The 23,985-nt window shown below is 51.2% G+C and overlaps 1 protein-coding gene across 6 annotated transcripts in view; it reads right to left on the bottom strand.

Moving 5' to 3' along the window:
* Positions 1-8,047: 8,047 nt before the first annotated feature.
* The window catches only part of Fbxo25 (F-box protein 25), a 52,739-nt gene continuing 36,801 nt past the window's right edge, over positions 8,048-23,985 (bottom strand). For 5 of the 6 annotated variants that reach the window (XM_076853489.2, XM_076853491.2, XM_076853490.2 and 2 more), the window contains 5 exons: positions 19,715-19,808; positions 17,986-18,170; positions 14,562-14,744; positions 12,463-12,606; positions 8,048-9,637 (listed from right to left, as the gene is read on the bottom strand). In XM_076853489.2, the coding sequence (XP_076709604.1) occupies positions 9,548-9,637; positions 12,463-12,606; positions 14,562-14,744; positions 17,986-18,170; positions 19,715-19,808 (696 nt within the window). In that variant the 3' untranslated portion in view covers positions 8,048-9,547. The remainder of the gene's footprint in view (positions 9,638-12,462; positions 12,607-14,561; positions 14,745-17,985; positions 18,171-19,714; positions 19,809-23,985) is intronic. The other variant, XM_076853494.2, reaches the window with a different exon arrangement.

Here is a 23,985-nt window from a genome sequence, read left to right as displayed (position 1 = left end):
CAGACCCAAGGCCACGCTCTAGGTCAGGGGTTCCATGGCCAGGTGTTCCGGCCTCTTTTAAGGGTTAGCTGTCAGTTCCTTCAGGGTCACTGGGAAGCTGCTTGGTGTCCCTGGGTCCACCTCTCAGCTTCATGAATGTCTTCAAGCCTCTCTTCCAGTACTAGAGAACAGGCAGAGGCACCGGTCGCATCAAAGACAAAGACAGGACGTGCTAGAGCGGCAGCGTCCCGAGTGGTCAGTGTTCACAGAGTCTGCTGTGCAGACAGTGTCCCTGGCAGCCTGGGATTCTGGAAAGCTCCTCCCCATGGCCGAGATGAGCATGGCTGGTCCCGCCTGTCTCTGTTCATGGCACTAGCAGCCCCAGCCAGCTGCAGACCAGGGGGCCTAGGAGGCGGGAGTCTCTAGGAGGGGGAATGGTCTAAGGGACCAGGGTCCTGGGGTGGGGGTGGGGTCTTTCTCTCTAAAGGGTCAAGTTTCCAGGGGGTAGGGACTCAGGAGGCTGGAGGGTTCAGGGCACCAGAGTCTCAGGGGGCCAAGGACCAAGGGGTGGGGGATGCTGTTGGGGTCTGGGGCCTCTGGGTTGAAATGGTGGACAGGAGGGAGTTTCTGCATCACCATCAGTACCCTCCACTCTTCTCCGCTGTGTTGATTTCTGAGAGCATGAGGTTGAGTGGTGTTCATGATAACAGCCTGTATCTTCCCGGCATCTGTGGCTGGTCTGGCCTAGCCTTGGTGGGAGGATTCCATCTCTGTTTGCTGAGGGCCCCCCACTTCTCTCAGACCCACGGAGGATAAAGTGCATAGCAGACCCAGTCCACATGGTAAGTGCATGTTTTAATTATGTTAAGACAAAGGGAGAATGGGATGACTTTTAATCTGCCTGGAATACATTAAAAATAAGAACACAGACAATTACTAAGCACTACGTGTTCGTAACTGGAGGTGTTTTCTAAATGTGGCATTAAGAAGTTCCACGTGCCACACCTAAGGACATGAGACTTTTACTAGAGGTAGAGGTCAGCTGGACCAGCCTTTCCCATCTGTGTGTCCTGACGGCTTAGGGGGACCCCCCACAGAGCTCCACTCAAGCCACGAAGCACCAGCTCAGGAAGCCTCAGCAGCCAGGCACTTCTCTGGGCAGTCCCAGTCCCCTCTGCACAGGTTTTAGGAACTGGCGCAGCTCGGGGTGGGGCAGAGATTGGGCTTCTCACATGGTGGACAGCAGTATGCCATCTGGGCTCCGCTCTTCCCCTCTCACCTTTGCATGTGGTACTTACAACCATAACCTAGATGGCCCTGAATAAGGCTGGGGGCCTCCCAGAACTGATAGCCAGTGTTTGAATCTAGACAACCAGGCAGGGGCCCCTGTAGCAGTGGGGGATAAAGCCAGTCTACCATCTGTCTCAGAGGTGGAGACTCCAGCCCACACTGCAGCCCTGTTGATGAGCCCACCGATTCTCTGTAGATTCCAGCTGAAACCCACAGGAAGTGAGCAGAGCACACCAGACACTAAGCGCTGACTCCTGGACAAGACAGCAGTGGCAGTGGCCAGCACTCTGTCCTCCCCAGAGAGGGCTGTCCTTGTGTCTCCTCTCCACACTGCCCCTGCTGGGCCCTGGGCCCATGGGACGTGGTGCTTTCCCGCGGGGCTGGGCACGCTGAGCCACCTTCGTGACACCGAGGCAGGAGCACTGGCTTGCAGCAGCTGGAGCAGCTTGTTGGTGTCTGGGAAGGCCGGGATCTGCACCTCCAGGCCTCGGCGGGGCGATGCCAAGTGCTCCAAAGTCTCCCGTTCAGGCTGGCAGCTGCCGGTGTGCGAGTTGGGACACTAGAAGGGGCTGAGGGCCGGCATCCTGGCTCCTGGGTGTGAGCCCTGGTGAGCGTGCCGGCAGCAGGGGCAGCTCCCATGGGCCAGGCTTCACCTGAGGCAGATGTTCCCACAACGCAGGTCAGCGCTGTTGTGCCCTTTGTGTGGGGCTGAGCCTCGGGGCCTGGTGGAGGGAGTTCTGGCATCAGGCCCCACGCCTCACAGCACGACAGGAGCAGAAAACATACGAGGGAACGTTGACCAAGTGATGCCCTAACTTGGCCAGCTCCATGCAGAGGCTTTAAAAGGGAACTTGAGAATCCCCCTGCTGTCCTGGGCATTTGTCTAGGTCCACTTTGTCCTACAGCCTGGGTGCCTGTCGTCAAGGGGAAGCCACAGGGTGCCCTCCACCTCCCTCGCAACTCCAGTCTGCTCCGCCTCCGTGGGGCCCGGAAAGGGCCCACTGACCCCAGGGGAGGAGGGCCCCACCTGGCAAGGACAGCAGTGTCGCCTTGACCTCCGCTTCCGAGGCTCTGGGCTGCAGGGTGGAAGGTTGGTTTTGCTTTTCTCCTGTAAAGTGTATTCCATTCCTGACCTCGAGGGACTAACAAGGTATTAGGACAAGAGGGACACATTATATCCCAACCTCTAAGTGAGGGCTAGTTGTCATAGTTACTCATTTTTAAACTTTACAATAAAAGTATGCAAAAGCAGAATAGTGCCCTGGATACCCACATGCAGCTGTGGGTTGCGTGCACGTGGTGCTAATCTGTGTTGAACCTTCTGCGCGGTGCAAGGCTGTCCACTCCTGGGCATGTGTGCTTTCTAGTTGTCTGTCAGACCAGAAGCTGATCAAGAATCATGCCTGGTACAAGGCTGTTTTGTATCTGCAAGTTGAAAACGCGAACCACTGACAAACCTCTCCTTCCCAGTTCTTTCTGAATATGGCATCATTCTTTGTGACATTTGGCTTATTCAAAGCATGGTTGAATTAAGGCTGAATCTTTGACATGGACACTCCTGGGCCTGCTCCCTGCTGCCTTGTGGTGTGTGGGCTCACAGCTGGTCACAGCCTAACCAGCTGCTGGGCATGGATCAAGAGAAACCTGCCATGGAAATCTGAAGCAGCCTCACCGTCCTGAGCCCAGAAGGCCCAGGAGAGCTAGGCTCCACTGGCTCCTAGACACCCGCTTTCTGTGTGCCATGGCCAGCACCTCCTGTGCACAGAGGAGGAGGGAGGCAGGGAGAGCGTGGGAAAGAAGAGCATCTACCACTGGGGCTGAGAGCAGCCCCAGGCCACCAAACCCTGCCTTTGTCCACCAGTGAGAGGTCACAGAAGTGGGGGAGATATGCAAATAGGTCCTGGCCCTGAGAATGGCTTTGGGATGTTTCAGTGGCTCAGGTGGATGCTGGCCCTGAGTTGTGCCTGTGGAGGGGGGCGGCTGTCTGGCTGGGCACAGGAAGGAAGCCAGTGTGGTGGTGGGAATGCGTCTCTCTGGGGAATGGCTCCCTCGAGACCCCAGCAGGATCAGATCTGGAAGAGGGTGACTGACATGGCACACAAAGTGCTGGGCCTGACCCAGGGGCTCAGGACAGACTGTTCACGTCACATGTGGAGTGTGGGGCTCTCCAAGGCCTCCGGCTGCTGGGTGGTCTCTCTTCTCTTCCTAAGGTCTTTTGTAGTCCCACCCTGTGCCACACTCTGGGACTCAGCCCACGTCCTAGTGTTGGTCCTCTGTCTCGGAGTCTGGTGGTCTTGTCTCTTCCCGTTCACAGTAGTGGCTGCTTGTCCAAGAGGCCATAAATTTGGAAGTTAAGTTTGTGTATTTAGAAACTGATGTCTTAGCGTGGCTTTTGCACAACTTGCATGAGATGTCTGCAATTTAACCATGAAGGCTAGGGGGAGCTTTAGCTTTCAAAATGAGTGATATCGGTTCCTTTGGAATTACTCATTAAGTCAAAATTAGTGTTGGGAGTTTTAGGGAAATATTTTTAAGACTCTGAAGTTACAAAGTTTATATAACCAAACTGTACTGCCAAGAAAACTGAACAAATGGGGTGGGATCGAGGTGATGTGAAGTGCTATTTGCTTTATTTGAGTTTTCTCTTGGAGAAGTGATCTTTTTCTTTCTTTCCCTTTAGAAACTAGTGTTCAGAAGTCTTCTCCCTGGAGACTTTACAGCTGGCATTCTGTAAGGGGTTTCCACAGCTCAGCACCCAGTTCTGGGGGAGTCCCCCTTGGATCCCTGCTGGGCTGCTTCTTCCTAGGAGCCCAGGTATTTGGTTCTGAGCAGCAGGGAGAATGGTGCAGCCTGCCATGTACCTGTTTTCACTTTTCACAGGGAACAAGTTATGAATCTTCAAAAGCAACATCAGAGAAAATATTGGAAAGTTACATCAAACTGTTAATAACTACACTGAAGTAGAATTATGGGTAACATTTTAAATACTTTTATGTTTTGACTTTCTAAAAGAATTTTCTACAGTGAACATATTTTTGCCATCAAAAAAACAGACTTTTTAAATGAAAAATATCAAACATACACAAAGAAGAGATCACATAAGGTCGAGGCCTGCAAACCACAGCCTGCTGGCCAAATCTGGTTTTGCACAGCCCATGAGAAGTCCTTACATTTCAAATAGTGAGGAAAACAGCATGACCTTCACGAGCCAGTGTCTGTGACGTGTGTGGACTGGCTGGCTCTTCCACCAAGCAGTCCAGCAGCCATGGAGGGGCCACATGGCTGCCAAGTATCTACTGTCTGCCTCTCTGCAGAAAGTGCTCAGACCGGGCCCGGGTGACAGTTCCTGACCAGTTTTGTTTGAATTACGTTGAAGTGACACCCCGACATCTTAGGGACAGTCTTACCTTCATGTTGTGTTGAAAACTCACTAAGACCGTGAACAAACTAATGCACCAAGCACCAAACTCCAAAGGCGCGAGCAAACACAGCACGACCAAAGGACCAGAAAGGGCGCTCCAGGGCGAGGGAGACCTCAGCACCCTCCCTTGTGGGACACACCCGAGGCAGCAAGCGGCATGTGACCGCCATGCCACGGGGCCTGACACAGGCGCATGGGACAGTCTCCAGGACATACAATACGTGAGCCCATAAAAGACTGAAATAATAAAAAGTTTCCTGGTCACAGTGGGATGAAACTAGGAATCCACAGCAGAAAGAAAAGTGAGAAGTTCACAAATTTGTAGAAATTAAACGACAGACAACCAATGAAGAAACCACAATGGAGATTAGAAAATAAATGAAAACTAACACATAACATGCAAACATTTAAGTATGTAGTGAAAACAGTGGCAGGAGGGAAATTTATGGCTGGAAACATACCTAAAAAGATGCTTTCAAATCAACAACCTACATTTACACCCTAAAGAAGCAGGAAGAAACCCCAAAGCCAACAGGACGCAGGAGACAATGAAGATGGAGCCTGAGTGCAGTGCAGAGTGAGGAGACAAGCAGCAGAACAGGCGTCAGGAGGCATCTGCAGACGTGGGAAGAGAAGCAGGTCCAAGGCACTCAGAGCGCCTGGGCCACCCGGCGCTTCCACCGCCCACTCACGTGACTCAGCCAGGAGCACCCCAGAGCCCCAGTGGCCCACAGCTGCCCAGCAAGACAGGCCCAGGCCCGGTGGCTGCACTGGAGAATCTGCCGGTCCTTCTCAGATGTCCAAACATGCACAGAGAACACCTCCAAAGGCACGCTGAGCCAGCGTTATTCTGATTCTCCTACCAGACAAAGATATGCCAAGAAAATGAACAGTATCCGTGATAAACATTTTCATATCAATATCTGATGAAATATAAGCCAACGAAGTCCACAGCACATGGAAAGGATGGCATACCACAGCCAGGTGAGCTCTGCCCTGGGGCGCATGGACAGGCGGGCTGTGCACCCCTCCCTCCACCCCACAACGTCAGAAAAGCATCAGTGGCCATCTCAGTAGAGTCCCCACACCCTTCATGTAAAAACTCCACAGATGAGGAACAGAACCACCACACAGGACAGGGTCACAGGAGTGAGGCCAGGGGCCACTCTCACCAGCTCCAGTTAACACAGCACTAAAGCTCTAGCCAGAGAAACGAGAGGCAGCAAAAGGAAGAAGCTTCCGTCTACGAGAACATGATCTCTGTAGAAATCTAGGTAGAAAACCTCCAAGACTCCATACACATAAAAAATGAATAAATGAATTCAATAAAGTTAAAGGATTAAAAAAATCAACATGCAAAAATTCAATAAGAAATCCAAAAGGAAATTAAGAAAATTCCATTTATAATAGTAACAAAAAGAATGAAATATTAGGTGAAAGATTTGTCAAACTACAAAAATACTAGGCTAGGTCTGTGGCTCAGTGGAAGAGCGCTTGTCTGGCAGGTGTGAGGCACTGGGTTCGATTCTCAGCACCACATATGAATAAACTAGTAAATAAAGTAAGGTCTAGCAACAATTAAAAACTACAAAACACTGATGATAGGAATTAAATAAGACACACACGTAAAAAAAATGGAAATACCTCCTGTTCATGGACTGCAAGAACATGCTAAGAGGTCCATACTATCCACGTGATCTTCAGATTTAAGGCAATCCTGACCACAGGCCATGGTATGTTTTGCAAAAATAGAAAGACCCAGAGTGCGGTTCAAATGGAACTTCACTTTACAGAAGGCCTGAGGGTGCAGCCAGAGGTGCAGCCCTGCCGGGTGAGCCCTGCCGGCCAGTGCTGCACAAAGAATCACCCTGTGTCCTGGTTTGGATGTGAGGGGTCCCCCAAAGCTCCTGTTAATGCAGGGATACGAGGGGTGGAATGGTGGATGGTGATGGTGGTGAGGGCTGCAACCCCCCAGTCCACCCTGGTGGGCGTGGCTCGAGGAGGTCTGTCCCTGGCTGTGTCTTCCTTGCAGCCTTCTCCCTGCTCCCTCTCCCGGCTCCAGGCTGCCGCGAGCCAAGTAGGGCCCAGAGCAGGGAGTTGTCACTGATGGACTGACCCTCTGAAACTGCGAGCCCCAAAGAATCCCTCCTCCTCTAAGGGATTGCTCTTGTTCTTGTCGGGCATTTTGGTCTCAGTGATGTGCAAGCTGACTGAAACAGCAGGTGAGGCGGCAACCTCACTTAGAGTCTGTGCCCACAAGAAGCCAGAGCGGAGTCTTGAAGAGAGATCTATACACCATGTTCTCAGAAGCAAGAGATGGATGTAGCCCAAGTGTCCACTAGGAATGAAAGAATGGACAGGACATGGGACGGCCACACAGTGGAATTTAACTCGACCTTAAAAATGAAAGGAAGCTGGGTGTGGTGGTGCACACCTGTGATCTCAGTAGCTCAGGAGGCTGAGGCAGGAGGATGGCGAATTCAAAGCCAGCCTCAGCAATTTAGTGAGACTCTGTTCCTAAATAAAATAGAAAATAAAGAGAGCTGGGGATGTGGCTTAGTGGTTGAGCACCCCTGAGTTCAATCCCTGGAGGTATCAAAAAAAAGGTGGGGGCCTGATTTGCCAAAGCATGGACAGGCCTTGAGAACACAAGGTGGTCACACGGTCCCACACACAGGGGTGCCACAGTAGAGGCTTGTCAGGGGCTGGCAGAGTGAGCAGGGAGCTACTGTTTAATGGGGATAGTCTTCACAGAGGTACAGACCTGTGCCCTCAGGAATGAAGTTCCATGAATCTTACTACACTCTGCAGTCGGTGACCGACGTCAGAGTCGCCTAGAGCGTGAACCCTGAAGAGCGGCTTGTCACCACCTGCAAGCTTCCCGATGCCCGTGATCTGGGGGCTCTACGCGTACGCCAGGGAGGCCTCTCCTGACCCAGGATGAGCTGAAGAGTGGAGCCCTACAGGACAGTACACTTTTCTCTGAGAAACTGCTCAGTTCATGCAAGTTAAATGCAGACGTGCGTGGTTCCTCAGCACAGCTGAACAGCACTGTGATGATCATCCTTCCAAGAAAAGAACAATATGAACAAGACAACACCCAAGAGAAAACACACAGAGAACACAGTGCCGCCCCCAGCCCAGCATGTCTCTGAAAGAGGGCAGCTGGAGATGCGCTGGTCACCTGGGTCCTGCTGTGGACTGCCCCATGCAGAGCCCTACGCAGGGTCAGAGGCTACCCCCTGCGACCTTCACAGCAGGCAGGGCTTCAAACGACACAGGAGAGGCTTCTGGCTGCAGCAGACAGGGTGTTTATGATCTCATGGAAAGCTCTCCTCTGGGTCTGCACACAGGGGCTGAGGGTCTGCCTCCATCTGGAGGGAACCTGTCATCTGATGTCAGGAAACTGTTCTTGAGCTTTTATGTCAGCTCAGCACAGAATGAAGGACCGAAGATCCAAAATATGTTATGCCTGTTCACAAATTTTAACATGCTTAGTCTTTTGTTTATTTACTTTTTTTTTTTTTGAGGGTCTGCCTCCATCTGGAGGGAACCTGTCATCTGACGTCAGGAAACTGTTCTTGAGCTTTTATGTCAGCTCAGCACAGAATGAAGGACCGAAGATCCAAAATAGGTTATGCCTGTTCACAAATTTTAACATGCTTAGTCTTTTGTTTATTTACTTTTTTTTTTTTTTGCGGTGCTGGTGCTGGGGATTGAATACAGGGCCTCATGCATGCTAGGCAAGTGCTGTAGCACTGAGCTATTTCCCTAATATTTTGAGGTGGGCTCTTGCTGAGTTGCCCAGGCTGGCCTTGAACTTATGATCCTCCTACTCAGGCTCCTGAGTAGCTGGGATTGCAGGTGTGTGCAACTGTGCCCAGGGGAAAGGACATTTTAAAGAAATGACTTGCCAAGGTCTCTCACCCCATGCAGAGATGAGAGTGAACAGTGGTGCAGTTCCACACAGCAGCTGCTGAGGGTCACTTACTTGTATTTGCATTATGGAATTAGGGGAGATATTTATTAATTTTTTTACATACCTTCATTTTCAAAATTTCCTAAAATGGACATGCTTTATTTTAAAATAAAACTCTTTCGACTGATATGAATGACATCAATTGACATCGTCTTCGGTAGGGTGCACACTGGCAAAGCCACCTATGCTGCCTGTGGCAGCCGTCTTCACATTGTGCTGCTGCCCTTCTTGGCAGAGGCCTTCTCCTGGGCGTGGGTCCCCCAGCAAGGCTAGGGACAGTCTGCACAATCACCGCCCTGCTGATGGACCATGCTCAGTGCTTCCCTGGGTCCCTCTGATACCGGAGGACTTACCTGGCATCGCCAATGCTTTTGTGAAAGTAACTGTGTGTGATATTTATTTTTCTTATAATGTATTTACAAGGATCAGTGTTCTCCCCTCTTCCCCTGTGGGGTGGAAGATGTCCACGGAAAACTGTCACTTGACACCCCAGAAGCATATTCTTGGTCATTCGTATCTATTTAGCACAGAATGTAGAGTTTAAAACCAAAAATCTTTTTTGATCTGATTTATAAATATACAAAATTGCAAATTTTAAGATGCTTAGAAGAAATAAGAAGTTTAAAAGGAAGAACAGAAATGATTTTCTTGGGTCTCCTGACTCCTTCAAAGACAGAAATGTACAATAATCATTCCTGCTGCACAGCCCAGAGTAGCAGTTTTTCATGTTCTTTCCAGTTCTTTCCAGAAGTGTGGGCCTCCAGATACTGCCAGTAGCAGAACCGTCATGGCTTTTGGTCACGAGAACACTTTCCACCAACTAAGCACAGAATGCGCGGTGTTCACGTCTGACGGCCACAGCAGGGTGAGGGCTGCCTTTAGAATTTGAAGAGATCGATGAAGTGCTGTGGGGACACGGGCGTGAAGCAGCTGTCCGGGTCAGCCGCAGTGCAGGGGTGACCTGAGTCCTGTGGGGAGGGGAGCTGGGTTAGGAACTTGCCACTACCACTGTCAGTCACAGCTGTAGAGAAGACACCAGCACTGGGCAGAGGGGACCCTGACCTCACCCAATGGGGCCAGGGTACCTCCTTGGTGGATTCCTGAGGCCTGCAGTGGAGCAGGACACCAGTGCTGACCTGAGTGTGAGGAGCTGCCAGTGCAGGGGCTGCTGGTCTCCCTGCCCACTCCCTCCCACCTCCTCCTGGCCCATGCAGACCTTGCTATTGGGATCCCTCTACTGGGCACAGGCCAGGGGAGTGGCTGGCCTCTGCCCACCTGGAGCCCTTATTCAGGAAGGATGGGGAGAGCCCAGGGTGTGCTGTCCGGTGCTGCCCACGGCCAAGGAGACGGAATTGTAGCTGAGAAGTGAGAGGAGAAAAGCAAGCCTGTGAAGAGGCAGACGCCCTCTTGGCAAGGCCACGTGGGGCAGCACTGGGCTCTCCAGCCCCCGGAACTGAGTGTGTTTTTATGGATGGTCTCCGGTTTTCCTGAGAGCAGGACCTGAGCAAGGCCGTCGCCAGGCAGGGCGAGGAGAAGGCACAGGCAGCACAGCGGAGACAGGCAGTACCTTCAGGAGCCAAGCGAGATGGTAGTCCTTAGCACGCAGAGAAGCCCGCGGGAGGCAGCAGAGGGGAGAAGGAAAGATGGGTCAGGAAGAGCTGCACGTGGTCACTCAGGACTGTGCAAATCACTCATGAAAATAAAAACGGTAACTAGGGCAATGCAAAGTACGAAAAGACAGGAACCACCAGACACCCCGGATCCCATACAACTGAAGATAGTCTTGGGACACAGATACTCCATTTCCTTTTAATTCTCTCAAACTGAGAACTCACAAGGCCCCTGTGCTAGATCTTCACCACTGTTCACCGAGAAACACAAAGCAAGGCTCGTGTTTCAATGTGCAAGGGACATTTGGAGAAAGTCCTTCATTCCCCCTCTTCCCCAAGGGTCCACTCCTCCATGCTAAATAATGGGTGTGTGGATCTGGACCTTCCAGTGTCTCGCAGCTGTGCGTTCAGCCTCTACCAGGAGGACCAGCAAGCCTGCTGCTCCCCACAGGCCCCAGCCCTGCGCTCCTAGCCCATCTGGAGGATTCCCACATTCTCCCTGCTCATGAGTAGGGGCGGCTGATCAGCGTGCTCATAGGAGATGTTCCCCAGACCTGGGTGCTGGACAGGTCAAGCCTGCGTCACCTCAGGCTCTGGCCACAGCTCTGTTCCTGGAGCCCACAGGCACCTTGCCGAGTGTTCTGTCTCAGGAAACCTAAGCAGCACCTCTTTCACTGACATAACCACAGAAACTCACATTTCTTTATTAACTACTTAGCAGATAGGGCGAGCTCCAATATTCTTACATATTCTTGTAAGAATGTTGACGTCTTCACCAAACTGAAAGGTTTCTATACCACGAAGAGTTATTTCCACGTATGTAATTATCATTACTTTCATCGTTCCTATAAAATCAAGTTATATGCTCAGGAGAAAAGAGATAAGCGACCCTTATCAGCATCAGTTCAAACTAGGCGTACCGTCTACCACCAGCGCTGACTGGGTGGGAGCTGCCTTCTCAGGAGTGTGAGCGATTCAGAGCATCCCCTGGGCCTGGCCTGGCTCCCATCAGGGAAGGAGTGAAAGCAGGGTGGGAGCTGCTTCACAGGTCCTCTCCTTTCAGGCCTCTGTGCTCATGAGCGGGGAGGGGTCAGAGCCACGTGCTCTCCTGGGACCACCCGAGACATCAGGACACAGGACGTTCCCTGCTCTTTACAGCATTACGGAGCAAAGCTGTGCTGTGGCTTCTGATTCTGAGGAAGAGGGAAGGCACTCTCCAACACAGGACAGTAAACCTGAAAGGGCAGAACCTCCTATGCCGTCCTTGCTGAGGCCTGAGTAACTGTGCATGGCCTGCTTACCTCTGATGGAGTAAGTAAAGCCTGTTAAACAACATGAGAGAAACAGGCCACTTGCACCGTCCACTCAGCCAGGACCACCATAACAAGACAGAGCATCATCAGTGGAGTCTGAAAGGAAAGCAGCTCTCTCTTTGCAAACAATCTAGAGCTGGCCTATGACCCATCTGATAACATGTGTAGATAAATGTAAAGCAAAAGGTCAGCCAGAACAGGATCTGTAGCTGCCCTCAGTTCAGAGAGACTGGGAGCCAGACACCCGTTTCCAGGAGAGGCCAACCCTCGCCCAGCCTGGAGACAGTTGGGAGGGCCCTGGGCAGTGGGTGGGCAGCGGGGTCAGGACTGGCACTGCCATCAGCATCAGGCCTCCGTGGTTTGAACCCTTTTCCCACTGAAGCCTCAAGATCAACACCATCAAATGCCAGGTTCTCCACCGAGACGCATTCCAGGATGAAACATTAACAAGCCAAGAAAACAGGTCATGCCACAGAAGGGGCTGCAGGGCTGTTCCCTGCACAGAAAGCATGCCATCAGAGAGCGGGCACCAAGTCTAAGACAACAGTAGGCACAGGTGAAGGGCTCCAGCTCCGCTCTTCTGACACAGTGGATGCTGTAGACGAGCAGACGATGTGTCTAAGTTTGTCACCAAAGCCCTGCTGATAAGTAACAATGTCCAGGAGCCACCTCCGTTCTCTCTCCTGTCACTGACATCCATGGGGAGAGGACACGGCATCTGTTTTCAACAGGCTGACTCAACAGGGCTGGTGAATCGTGCCACAGACAGCATTCTCCATTTCATTCTTACCTTTCCACTTAAAATACAGGTGAATGATCTGTTCTGCTGCACGGCAGCCCTCACATTCCAGGAGACACTTAAATGATTACCTTCCAGAAGAGGATGCTGCAGTGCCGGCAAAAGTGCAAGGTGTCTCCGTACTGCTCCTTGGTTGGGTAATACTTCTGAAGTGTGAAATACATCAACTTCCATTCTACATGTCCTTTTTCTGAAAGAATCAAATGTCTACAAAACTAAACAAACAAAATTCTGTTCAGAATTGGCAAATGATTTCCAAAACAATATAAAGTGTAAAGCTATTTTTAAAAGGCAGCAGAGTTCACGAAACAATTATTTGAAATTAAACTTACTTAGACTACACCAATAAGGGACAAGTCAATGGTGGGATACCTGTATACTGATACCACTGCAGATGTGCGACAGGTTTGATGACCCAGCACTGGCATGATGTCCATGATGCATAAAATGACAACTCATGTCATTTGTCTGATAAGGGACTTGTATGCAGAACACATAAAGAACACAACTCAATACAAAGACAGCCCCATGTAAGAATAGGCAATAGAATGAAAAAATAAAGAGGTGCCCAACCAGCCAAGGACATAGGGCACAACACCCCTCACACCCCACGACAGCAGCAAGTGTGGGACCCTAATGCTGCTGCCGGGAGTCAAGTACGGAGATAACTAGCCGGTCCCCAAGGCCAAACACAGCCACACCTGGCCAGCAGCTCCACTCCTAGTAACACACCCTAGAGAAGGGGAGCATGTCCGCAAACCTGGAGGTGAGCAACTGTAACAGCACAGGGTGGGCACAAAGCCAGCGTCCCCCAGCGAGGAGTGGACAAAAACACCCAGGGTGTCCACAGAGTGGAATGTATTTAGCCTGGAAGGACAGAAGCTCTGGTTTGTAGGACCGCATGAGCTGAGGGTAGAAGCTAGATGTCCAGAACAGGGAGGTACAGAACACGGATGTCCAGCGACAGAAAGCAGACATGGGTGATGATGCTTGTCCCCACACTCGTGGCAGGGACAGCCACGTGAAGCAACAGCATCATAAAGGAACGTACACCCTTTTGGTTGTGGGAAAAGAGACAAGCTCTTCCATGGTGCCCACAGAAGCCCAAGGTGCACCCACGGCCACAGCTGGCAGAGCCTGCCCTCCTTGCTCACCACAATGCCCTCACTCTGTGCCTGGCGCCTAAGAGCAATGCTTTATGCCATACTCGAGCTGGGTCCCTGTTTCTGGGGACTCTGCAAATTATGATGGAGTCTGTGAGGAAATCTGCTTCTCATCGAGATGGAACCAGGGCAGCTTGAAAAGTAAAGGGGAGTCCTTACGTACCCGGCTGTAAACACCAGACTCCTGGCATAAAAGCAAGCTCGGTTGCCCCCTTCTGCCAGCACGGTGCCCACCCATGCACAAGGGGAGCAGCCCACTCGCCCATGTTTTCTGACTCTGAATCCCTCACCCACATCAGAAGCTCAAGTCAAGCCTGTTGGTCACTTGAAACGACCGGTCCAAGCTCACTTCTGTTGGTTTCACCATGAGGATGCTTCCCACCTGCGCCCTGTTCACACATTTCTAATATGCCTGCTTGTTTTTCAGGGTCTGTTACTAAGCTACGCCTGGCCCTGAAAGCGCATGTTCCGTCCCACATCTGCACACACCCAGTGCTCATAGTACTTAATTGGAGTGATGTCTGGTGAGCTGCACAGGGTGTCATCTGCCCTCCCTTGTGTGCAGAGTCGGCTCTGCAGAGGCTCTGAAGCAGTCCAGCAGGACTTGGCCATGGATGGGAAAGGCCCTAGGCAGGCTGCCCTGAACACACGTGTGTGCCTGGGGACTCTCCCGTGAGAGCTGTGAGTGGGGACAGGAAGCCAGGCCTCCCAGAGCTGTGAGGCTTTTCCAGGACACACAGCTTGGTAAAAAGGCAGAGCTGGAGATTAGCTCGTTAGATGAAGGGGACCCTGGGGAACTTGTCACCAACAAGTGGGACAGAGAACATGCTGTGGCTGTGCTAGTTTTTTCTGGGTGATTTTCAGAATCATGGTTCTTTTTAAATATGGAAAATACAGCCTGATCATCCTGATGCTCAGAACTGGAGCCTCAGCCCTCTCTCTAGAGGCCAGGACAGACCTGGCAGGGCACACGGGCCTCTGCAGCCAAGTGTCATGCACACACCCACCTGCTTTTCAGCAAAATGGTACTGACACAGCTTCTTCCACAGTTGCCTGTCCTCGCTGAGCACGTACAGGGTGGGCGTCACCTGGCCCAGGGTGACGACATCCCAGCCGTCTGAGAAGCGATGGAGGATGTTGCTCAGCGTGTGTAATGGCAGGTCACTGAGGGTGAGGCCATCGTTCACCTGCTGGAAGGAAACATGGACAGCATCTTGTTGAGGCAGCAGCAGCTGTCGTCACACAAAAGCAGAGAGGAACCCCAGCGATGCCTGAGAAGGTGGAGGCACAAGCCCTCCAAGGACGGTGGGCTACACCCCAGAGCTCCCCCACAGCGACCTGGGGCAGGACTGGTGCCTTAGGGACTCGCCCTGCCAGAAGGCCACACACTCCACACACCAGCTCTATGCTCATGTTCAGAGCTGAGTTTCACCGGCTGTTTCAGGGCACGCCCGGGAGAAGTGGGCTCCAAACAGGGGAAGCGTTAATGTGACCAGAACATGTTTCAGAGACAGCGTCTTCACAGGCCCCTTCAGCATTATTTTAGCTATTGTTTAAAAGTCTTACTTTCCCATATTAAGATATAACTAGAAGCAGAACTTGTCTGTGTGTGTGTGTGTGGTGCAGCCTGATGTCTGAGGCATAGGTGTTTGGTGATATGGCTGCGTGTTACGTCACATAGCAAGGTCCACTCAGTGCGTCTGCAGGGGACACGCCGTTACCTACAGCCATCTGCCTCCATATGCTCCATTTGTGTGCTTACCCCACAAGCCCAAGGTGCCCCCTCTGGCTGCCAGCCTATGTGAGTACACACACACACACACACACACACACACACACGCGCGCGCGCGCAAAGCCATGTCCTCCCTTCATGCAGCTTGAGCACAAGCTGTGCCTGCACTTGAGGGGATGCAGAAAGGCAGAGGCCGGGGGTAACATGAAGCCTGGGTGGTGGGCCAGCTCAGCTGCACTGTGAGGCTGGCCAGGTGATTAGTGGGGTTTGGGCTCACCCCCTGGGCTCTCTGGGCCTTGGTCCAGCTGTGTCGGTGTTCCCACACCTTCCCTGGGAGCACTTCTTCCTAATGTCCTGAGATGAAGCCTGGGTCTGTGGCACTGCGGCAGCTTCTGCTTGTGCTTCCTGAGTCTCTCATCCCCACCGGTCACTGCACTCCACTGTGAAGACAGTTGGCACTCGTCCCATACTCCTGCAGAAGTGGACACTGACCATCTGGTTTTGCAGGATGAACTAACTTTGGGGTTTGGTTCAGGAAATCACTAGATTTCTGGGAGTGCAGTGTTCTGCCATCATCCTCTGCAGGGGGACACTGTGCCCTGACATTCCGGACAGGATCCTGTGGTCTGTTTCTGTCTTCTCGGCTGATGGGACCAGGGGTGGCGGACCTAGTCCAAGAATGGGCGAGCATCCCTTGCTACTGATGAGCCAAGTGCTTGTGGCTCAAGTGGAAGCCATTCCCGTCCCTGCTGTCCAGCACAGGGCAGAGTCCCACAGGAGGCAGTGTGCATCTAAGCAGACCCAAACAGTGGCACTGTCTGAGTCTGTCCTACTGCCAGTGCCATGAAGATTAGGCACAAAGCAACAGAGAGACTCCTGGACCAGTGAGGTTCAGAGCCAAGGGGCAGCATAGCACCTGTTCCCAGGTCCAGCTTAAGGGCCCCACTGTACCTATAAATATGCAGGCCATTTGCAGGTGAGGCAGGGAGGCCTCCTGGACACTGCTATGGCAGGCAGAGCCCTCTGCTGACTAGGCCAGGCTGACCAAGGAGCAACACCCTTTGGGCTGTGGGATGGGCTTGGGCTGCAGTGAATGTCACCAATCCCACCTCTGGAAGCCCTACAGTCACAGTCCCCTTTATGTAATGGAGGACTGGCACAACATCAGTTGGCCTGGACAGTGCCTGCCACCTCAGGGTCCTGGCCTGCTCCCACCCCACCCACAGGCAAGGCCCGGGCACCAGCGTACTGTTCACTCCCCTCTCGCCTGCTTCAGAGCCAATAAGGCCCATTCCCTAGTACCCCATGCGCCTGCAATGTCAGGTCCTCAACAGCCCCTAGTGCAGGTGCTGCCGGCCCTGGGCTTGGAGACCCCTGCTGGGAAAGCCTGCAGGCCCGACAAGCACCCGGAGCCAGTTTTGCCACCTGGAGGAGTTCTGTGAACCAGCTGACCTCTGGGTGGCCTGAAGCCAGCACAGAGAGAAGCCATCGAATGCTCCAGATCAGTGCCACCCAGAGACCACCCCAAGCCCAGCCAGCACACACCAGCTGGTGCTTCTATCACTGGCGCGCTCTAGACGCACCTTGCTTGTGAGACAGTGCGCTTGCTGCCAGCTCCAAAAGCACAGGCAACAAAAGCAAAAACTGGCAAATCAGAGCTTATCAGACTAAAAAGCTTCTACACAGCAAGGGAGACCACAACAGGGGAGCGACTCATCCCGTGAAGTAAGACATGCAGAATGGGAGAAGTGCTTGAGCTTGCTCATCCAGCAAGGAGTTAATTTCTGGAACACAAAGGAAACTCCAAAAATCCAGTTTAAAATGGGCCACCTAATTGAACAACATGTCTCAAGAGAGGACACAGAAATGGCACAGTTGCATGAAAACATGCAGCATCACTGATCCTCAGAAGTACCCCTCACCACAGTCCTAATGGCTGTTATCATCAAGAGGCAAAACAAAGGCTGGAGACCTGGTTGACAGGAGTGCCAAGTAGTACAGCCATGTGGAGAACAGTGTGGAGGTCCCTCAAACCTCAGACAGATCTTCAGTGCGATCCAGTCACTCCACCTCGGGCTACACATCCAAAGGAACCCGAGCCCATGGGGTGGGGAAACACCTGCCCGGCACATCCTCTGCAGCATCAATGGCAACAGCTGTGCTATGTATCGACCCTGGTGCCCACTGATGGATGAATAAAGAAGACGTATATACACAGTGGGACACTATTCAGCCCCAAAGATAATAGAATCCTGTCATTTGCAGCAAAATGGATGGAACTAGAACATACTATGTTAAGTGAAATAAGTCAGGCCCAGAAGGACAAGCACCACGCCTTTTCATTTGTGGAAGCTAAAGCTGATCCACAGAACAGAGGAAGAGTGGTTGCCAGGTGGGAAGGAGGATGGAATAGGAGGTAACAGGTCCAGGTGTTGCTGAATGGGAGGGTCATGGCTCATGTTCTGTGGCACCGGAGGATAATGATGATTGACAATAAACTAATTGAATATTTCAAAGCAGATAACAGAGAATTTTGAATGTTCCCAACTCAAAGAAATGGCACTGTCTGAGGTGACAGATACGCCAATCACCCTGACATGATCGTTGCACTGTACACACTAAGTGCCACTCTGTACATAAGTGCACATAGTGACTACGTGTCAATTAAACAATATTTTAAAGAAGAAAGACGCTCATACCTTCGTCATCTGAAGGTTCTGTAGCTGTTGTTGCCAGTTAAGGACAGTTTCTAAACGGCAAATCCAAATGTTGATGTTGCCCACCAACACTGACTTCCCTACCCCTCTAATGAGGGTGCAGAGGGTGGAGCTCAGGTCCTGCAGGAGGTTCTTGATCAGGCGAGGGTTCTGGTGGTCACAGAGCACTGGAAAAGGAACACAACGTCACGGGCTGATGTAGTGAGCCACACTGTACACGGTCTAGCCTCACACCCAGGTGTCTACTGACCCACCCTCCTGATGGAGTATCAGCCTTAAGCAGAAGACTGAGGTGCCGCCCACCACGAACCCAGAAGACCCTGGGTGGAGCGAATGCAAGCCTTGCAAGGACAAGGATGGTGCACTGTCGTGGGCAGCTGACAAGTCATTGCTCTGAACTGTGTGAGACCCTGGACAGTGAAACACTCACTGCTCGTGGGAACTCGTACGTAGTGCAGGGTGCCTGGGGGAATGCCATTTGCAAGTTGATTCCTGTTGACAGGGGAAATTCTGTTTGTCATGGAACTCACTAGTTCAGAAAGGCTTGATTTCAAATCGCAGCTGCCCAGAGGTAGAGGAGATGGGCGTAACCTGCCAAGCCCCAAACGACTTATTTTTCCCATCTTCACCCTGTTTTCCTCAAGAAAGCTGGTCACACTGACACACTTGATGTTCCTGCCTATGAAAATGAGATGCAGACTCTCGCTCTTTGTTAGATCCAGTCCCCATCGGATCCTGCTGTTTCACTCATTTCTGTCTTGTCTTTGTTTCTTAAATTTCTCATATCTTTGCTATTTCTAATCTGACTCACTGCCCTAGTTTGGGGAAATGGAGTAAACATCATGCAGGTTGTGACAGTGCACTTCTACTTCCCTGAAGTATCAACAATCAGAATCACATCAGAACACAGGGTGTGGATGCCAGGGGCCAGCACTGGTGTTCCATGGGGGCAGAATTCAACTGGGCATCGAAGATGTTCTTGAGATGGATGGTGGTGATGCACGCAACGCTGCCGAACTATACACTTAACAATGGTCAGAGTGGTAAACATCAGGTGTATTTTACCACAATAAAAAAAAAAAGTGTGTAATTTTATTACAGCCTAAACTGGCTTCATTTTTGAGATATCCCAAGTACAATGAGATTTTTAAAAATTTTACATTTTATCAGCAAATCTTCAGCTGGAGCTACAATTTTGCCTTTAAAATGGTCAGTATACACTTTTTTTGTACTTGTCATAAAGAGAATATTTAAGTTTTATATGTGCACTAAACTAATGGTATAAAATTTAAACTTCCCTCTACTGACTGCTGCTACAATAACAAAAGCAAGCTCATTAAATTTAAAATAATATTATCATAGAATTATTGGCTCGTGTGATTATTGGCCAGAGTGAATGAATCACCATCTTGCTGTTTGTGGAGCCACTCAGTCAAGTAAAGTGTAGCTGGCTGACCACGAGAAGGCACAGTGGCTCTGTAGAACTGGGAGACTGGTTCTCTGGTGTGCCAAGAGAGATTTCAGAAAGAAAACCGGAACTCAAAGAACTCTGGGACTTCAGGGACAACCCGCCTTCCTGTCTGACGTTGTCATGTGTCTGTATTGTTGTTTTTCACTACATAAATACTGGGGAAAGATAAAAGAAAATCCCTTCTTGCCCTCAATTTCTAATGAGGATTCAGATTATTGGAAACATCAGTGATTGTCTTACCCTTCTGAACAATTTTATCCAGAATGTTGAAGTAATTCTTCTGTGCAACACCACTCAACGAAGTCAACTGGGATTTTGCAATCAGCTGCAATAGCTAAGGAGAGAGGGAAAAGAAAGTGAGCATCTTCAAATCCATGTGACATGGAACACAAGCATGGTGACAAGGCACAGTGCAGAAGGAAGACACCTGGACCGAGGCTCCTGGCCAGCCCTGGGCATCTGCATCCATATAGGAAATGGCTATCACTTGTCTCACCCTGGGAACACTCCAGGAAGGCCATTGGGCAGGATGCCTTCTGCCCTCCAGGCCTGTGCCGGTGCTCAACAGGAGGCTACAGGATGGGGATGTGGGTGTGCCTGTCCTGATCAGACCCTGTGATGCGATTTCACAGCCAGATTCATGGTTGTTTGCTGACCACACAATCAGAAAGTCAACAGGCCCTTCCCTTTGGAAACTGAGAGCAGAAGCCATGCCATGCTGCAGCTCTTTCAGCAACACTGGCAGAACATCGAGGGCCCCACAGTGAGGACCACTTGGGATCTGCAAGGTGCAAGCCTCACTCTAGGCATGAAGAGTGCACACATCCACCTCTGCCTGCCCTCGGGCCTCACACAGCACCCTCCCCATGCTGGCCTCACACACCTGATGTGCTTTTCTTCCATACCTCTCCTCCTGGTTTGAGCCCACTGCCCTCCCCCAAGAGTCTGCATTTTGGTGTGCTGCTCTGGCACAGCCTGGAGTCGCTCTGCTTTCTGGTTCTATCTGGAAACCTCTGGCCTAATCAGCCTATCTTTACTGATTCAACGTGGGTTTGGCCTTATTTGTATGACATATTTTTGTTTGGTAACTTTTAAAGAAAGTCCTCATTTTCCTTTAAACTTTTTTTTTTTTTAAGAAAGAGTGAGAGAGAGGAGAGAGAGGGAGAGATAATTTTTTAATATTTATTTTTTAGTATTTGGCAGACACAACATCTTTGTCTGTATGTGGTGCTGAGGATCGAACCCGGGCCGCACACATGCCAGGTGAGCGTGCTACTGCTTGAGCCACATCCCCAGCCCTCCTCATTTTCCTTTAGAACGTAGGAAAGTTTGTGTATTCACCCCAGAAGTTACTTTTGTAATTTAACCCAGCACTGTTCTCTCACCCTCCTGAACCTCGACAGCGTGTCTCAGTTCCAGTGGTTTCCAAAACCTCAGGGTAAAGCTGACATTCTCTTGCCCCTCCCCCTTGCCCTGTGGCCCTTTCCCCACCTTGTGTTGCAAGCTGCACCACCTCTTCACTGCCAGGGTCTAGGACATTCACTTCCGTCCTGCACCCTGGTCCGTGCATGTCACCTCCCGGCCACAGTTAGTGCACTGGGCCGCTGCTGATGTCCACTTCTGTTGCCACTGCTTTCCTAGCCATCGCTTAATTGGTTGAAGTTAGTTTCCTCAAAAATGCTCATGATCGCCAAGATCTGGACTAAAAACAGGAGCTGTGACCATTTCAGACAGATCCTTCTACACTACCTTCTAGAGGAAACTCCTGAAGCACACAACTTACGAAGACTGAATCACCAGGAAACAGAAAACCTGTACAGATCAACGGTGAGTTACAAGCCTGAGCAAGGAATAAAATCCCTGTCCCAGAAAAGTCCAGGACTACCCAGCTCCACTGCTGAGTTCTGCCAAGCACTTGAAGAACTAATTCCACTTCTTCTCAGATTACACCAAGGAGGGGAGGTGTGGGGAGCCATTCTCACACGTGACTGGGCGACTCCCGGTTAGGGTCTGAGGAGCTCTGGCTGTGTCGGAGCTTTCCCGGCCCTCTCCTGATAAGAGAACCCGTCCATGTGGGGGTGTGACTGACCACTGACCCCGGAGGCCCAATCACTGACCCTGACCTTGGAGTGCAGCCCCCCTCAACCTTCATTGGATGGAATTCTCCCCTGGATTTCTTGTTCCCCAATAAAAGGCTACTCTCTGGCGTGTTCTCTCTCCCTCTCCTGCTAGCCCTGAGTAATCCTTGCTGCCCTGCCGGGCGGTTAGAGGAAGGAACCAGAGAGGGGAGCCGTCTTGGACCTGGTCATAGAAAAAGGTAACTGAGTCTGTGTGTTTATTTCGATCTCTGCTAGCTAACTTTTATGCCAAGAACCTCATTAATGAAACCAATGCGCTGGCCACATGGTGGAGGGAGGAATTATTCTAATGCATTCTAGGAGGCCAGCATGGCCTGGTGCCAAAATCAGACTAGAACACAACAGAACACCACCAGCCAGCATCCTGGGGGACAAAGGCCCACAGAACTCTAGCAACCGGGGCCAGCAGCATGTCAAGACGACTCGCGTGATGGTCAGGGAAGCAGTCAGGAAACATGCACACCACTCATCAAGGCAAAATCCACAAGGTTGCTTGGATAGAGCAGCTGATGGAAGTCAACATCCTTCAGGACAAAAACCATTGACACAAGTAGGACGGAAGGCACACAGCACACGCCCCCAGCCTCCAGCATCCTGGAGGGGCAGCTGAGAACTCTCTAGTCTGGATGGGACCAGATGCCCACTGTGCACTGTCAGTCAATACGATCCTGGAAATCCTAGCCAGGGCATCCCAATCAGACCAGAGGAAGTCAAACTGTCACCGCTGGCAGATGACAAGATCTCACTGCCAAAAAACTACTAGAACTAAAAATCAAATTCAGGAAGGTGCAGGATAAAAATCAGTGTACAAATGCAGCCTTTGGAGACAACACCGATGGAAATGGAAATGATTGTGTTATGTGAAATAAGCCAGACTCAGTCTCTCTCATGTGGAACCTTCAGCAGCTGTTCTCACAGAAGACAGTACCACAGTGTTAGCAGAGGCTTGGCTGACCTGTGCACACCACAGCTGGACAGGAGGCGCACTGAAGGTCCCTAACAACACCACCGTGGATCCCAAAACACGCAGAGTGGTCTTGAATGTACTTGCCACAAAGAAGTAATGAGCGTGTGAGGAAATGGACAAGCTAGTTATGAACTATGTGGCCAGAACACTGTACCTCACAAATCTGTTCAATTATTATGTGACAATTAAAGTTTTCTAAATATACGCGAAAACAGTATCATCTGTGTTCCTATGTGGTCAGTGCTGCCTGTCTGCAGCCTCCAAACAAAATGCTGTTTAGACACACAGTCCACGAGGATCCAGCAAGGACTCCTCCATTGCCTAACCAAGAAGGAGCAGTCTGAGGGCCCATTCTTCCCTCTCTGTGAGGATTCTGGTTTGTTTCCCTGCAGCAAGTCCCTCGCTTTGCCTCAGGCCCTGCACCTGGGTGGAGCCGCAGCCGACTCACACACCAGCCACGGCCTGGGCCTGGGTCTGCTCTGCCGCGGGGAGAGGGCCTTCCCCAGTGCTGCTCTCTGAGGATCTGGAGAGGGCACCACCACCCCGTGTCCTCTGCAGCTGTGCTGAGCCTCTTAGTCCTGAGACGACCGTGTTGCTCCGTTCTGATGTCTGCGAGGCTTTCACCTCTACCCCCCTGGGCTTCTCCAGTGCCCCAGAGCCTCTGACCTTTTCTGCAGGCTCACCTGCCTCTCCCCTCACCTCCTTGGTTGTGCTAACATCTTTCTTCAGCTTCTGTCCTGAGCCTGCCTTTGCAGAACTGCCTCACTGGCTCGGTTTCTGGTCCTCCATCATGTTGAGATGTGGTTATGGCATCCACCCTGCTTCATGGATATATTTTTCTGGTGTTCATTTAGCTGCTCTTTCCATATTTTCTTCAGAGAATGATCATGTGGTAAAAGCTATCTTCTCTTTTATGTCTGCTTCTGGGTAGGCAGAATTTCCTGGGCCCTGTTCTGCAGGAGACTCCAGGAGGAGAACCAGGGCAGCTGCCAAGCTCATCTATGTCCGGCTCTCTCCTGCATGGCTGCACACGTGGACAACCCTGGAGCCCATCTCTGATATGACTGGTTGGAGAAGCCCTTCGCAGCTAGCCTCACACTAGCCTCTGCTCTTACTGTGGCAGGGTCCGGTACCCAGGGCTCCTCATGCAGGGGGTGGCGAGTCTCTGCCACCTAAGCACATTTGCTCAGTCTGCCTCTGGCATTTCTACCAGTACTGGCTGTGTGGGAGGCCTTACGCATCTCACAAAGTCCACGAACTGCATCTGTCTATTTCTTGGAAAATGGAATTTGTCATCCCTTCCTTCTTCTTGGGGGATTTGTTTTCCAGAGAGAGAGAAGAAAATGCTAACTCACACAGCCCACAAATAGCATTATAAATACGACAGTCCCGTGGTAATCTTCTGA

This window comes from Callospermophilus lateralis, chromosome 4 (genome assembly GCF_048772815.1).
Source record: "Callospermophilus lateralis isolate mCalLat2 chromosome 4, mCalLat2.hap1, whole genome shotgun sequence".
NCBI classification, from domain to species: Eukaryota; Metazoa; Chordata; class Mammalia; order Rodentia; family Sciuridae; genus Callospermophilus; species Callospermophilus lateralis.
Note: the sequence above shows the minus strand (reverse complement) of the source record. Positions and strands in the feature narration are given on the sequence as shown.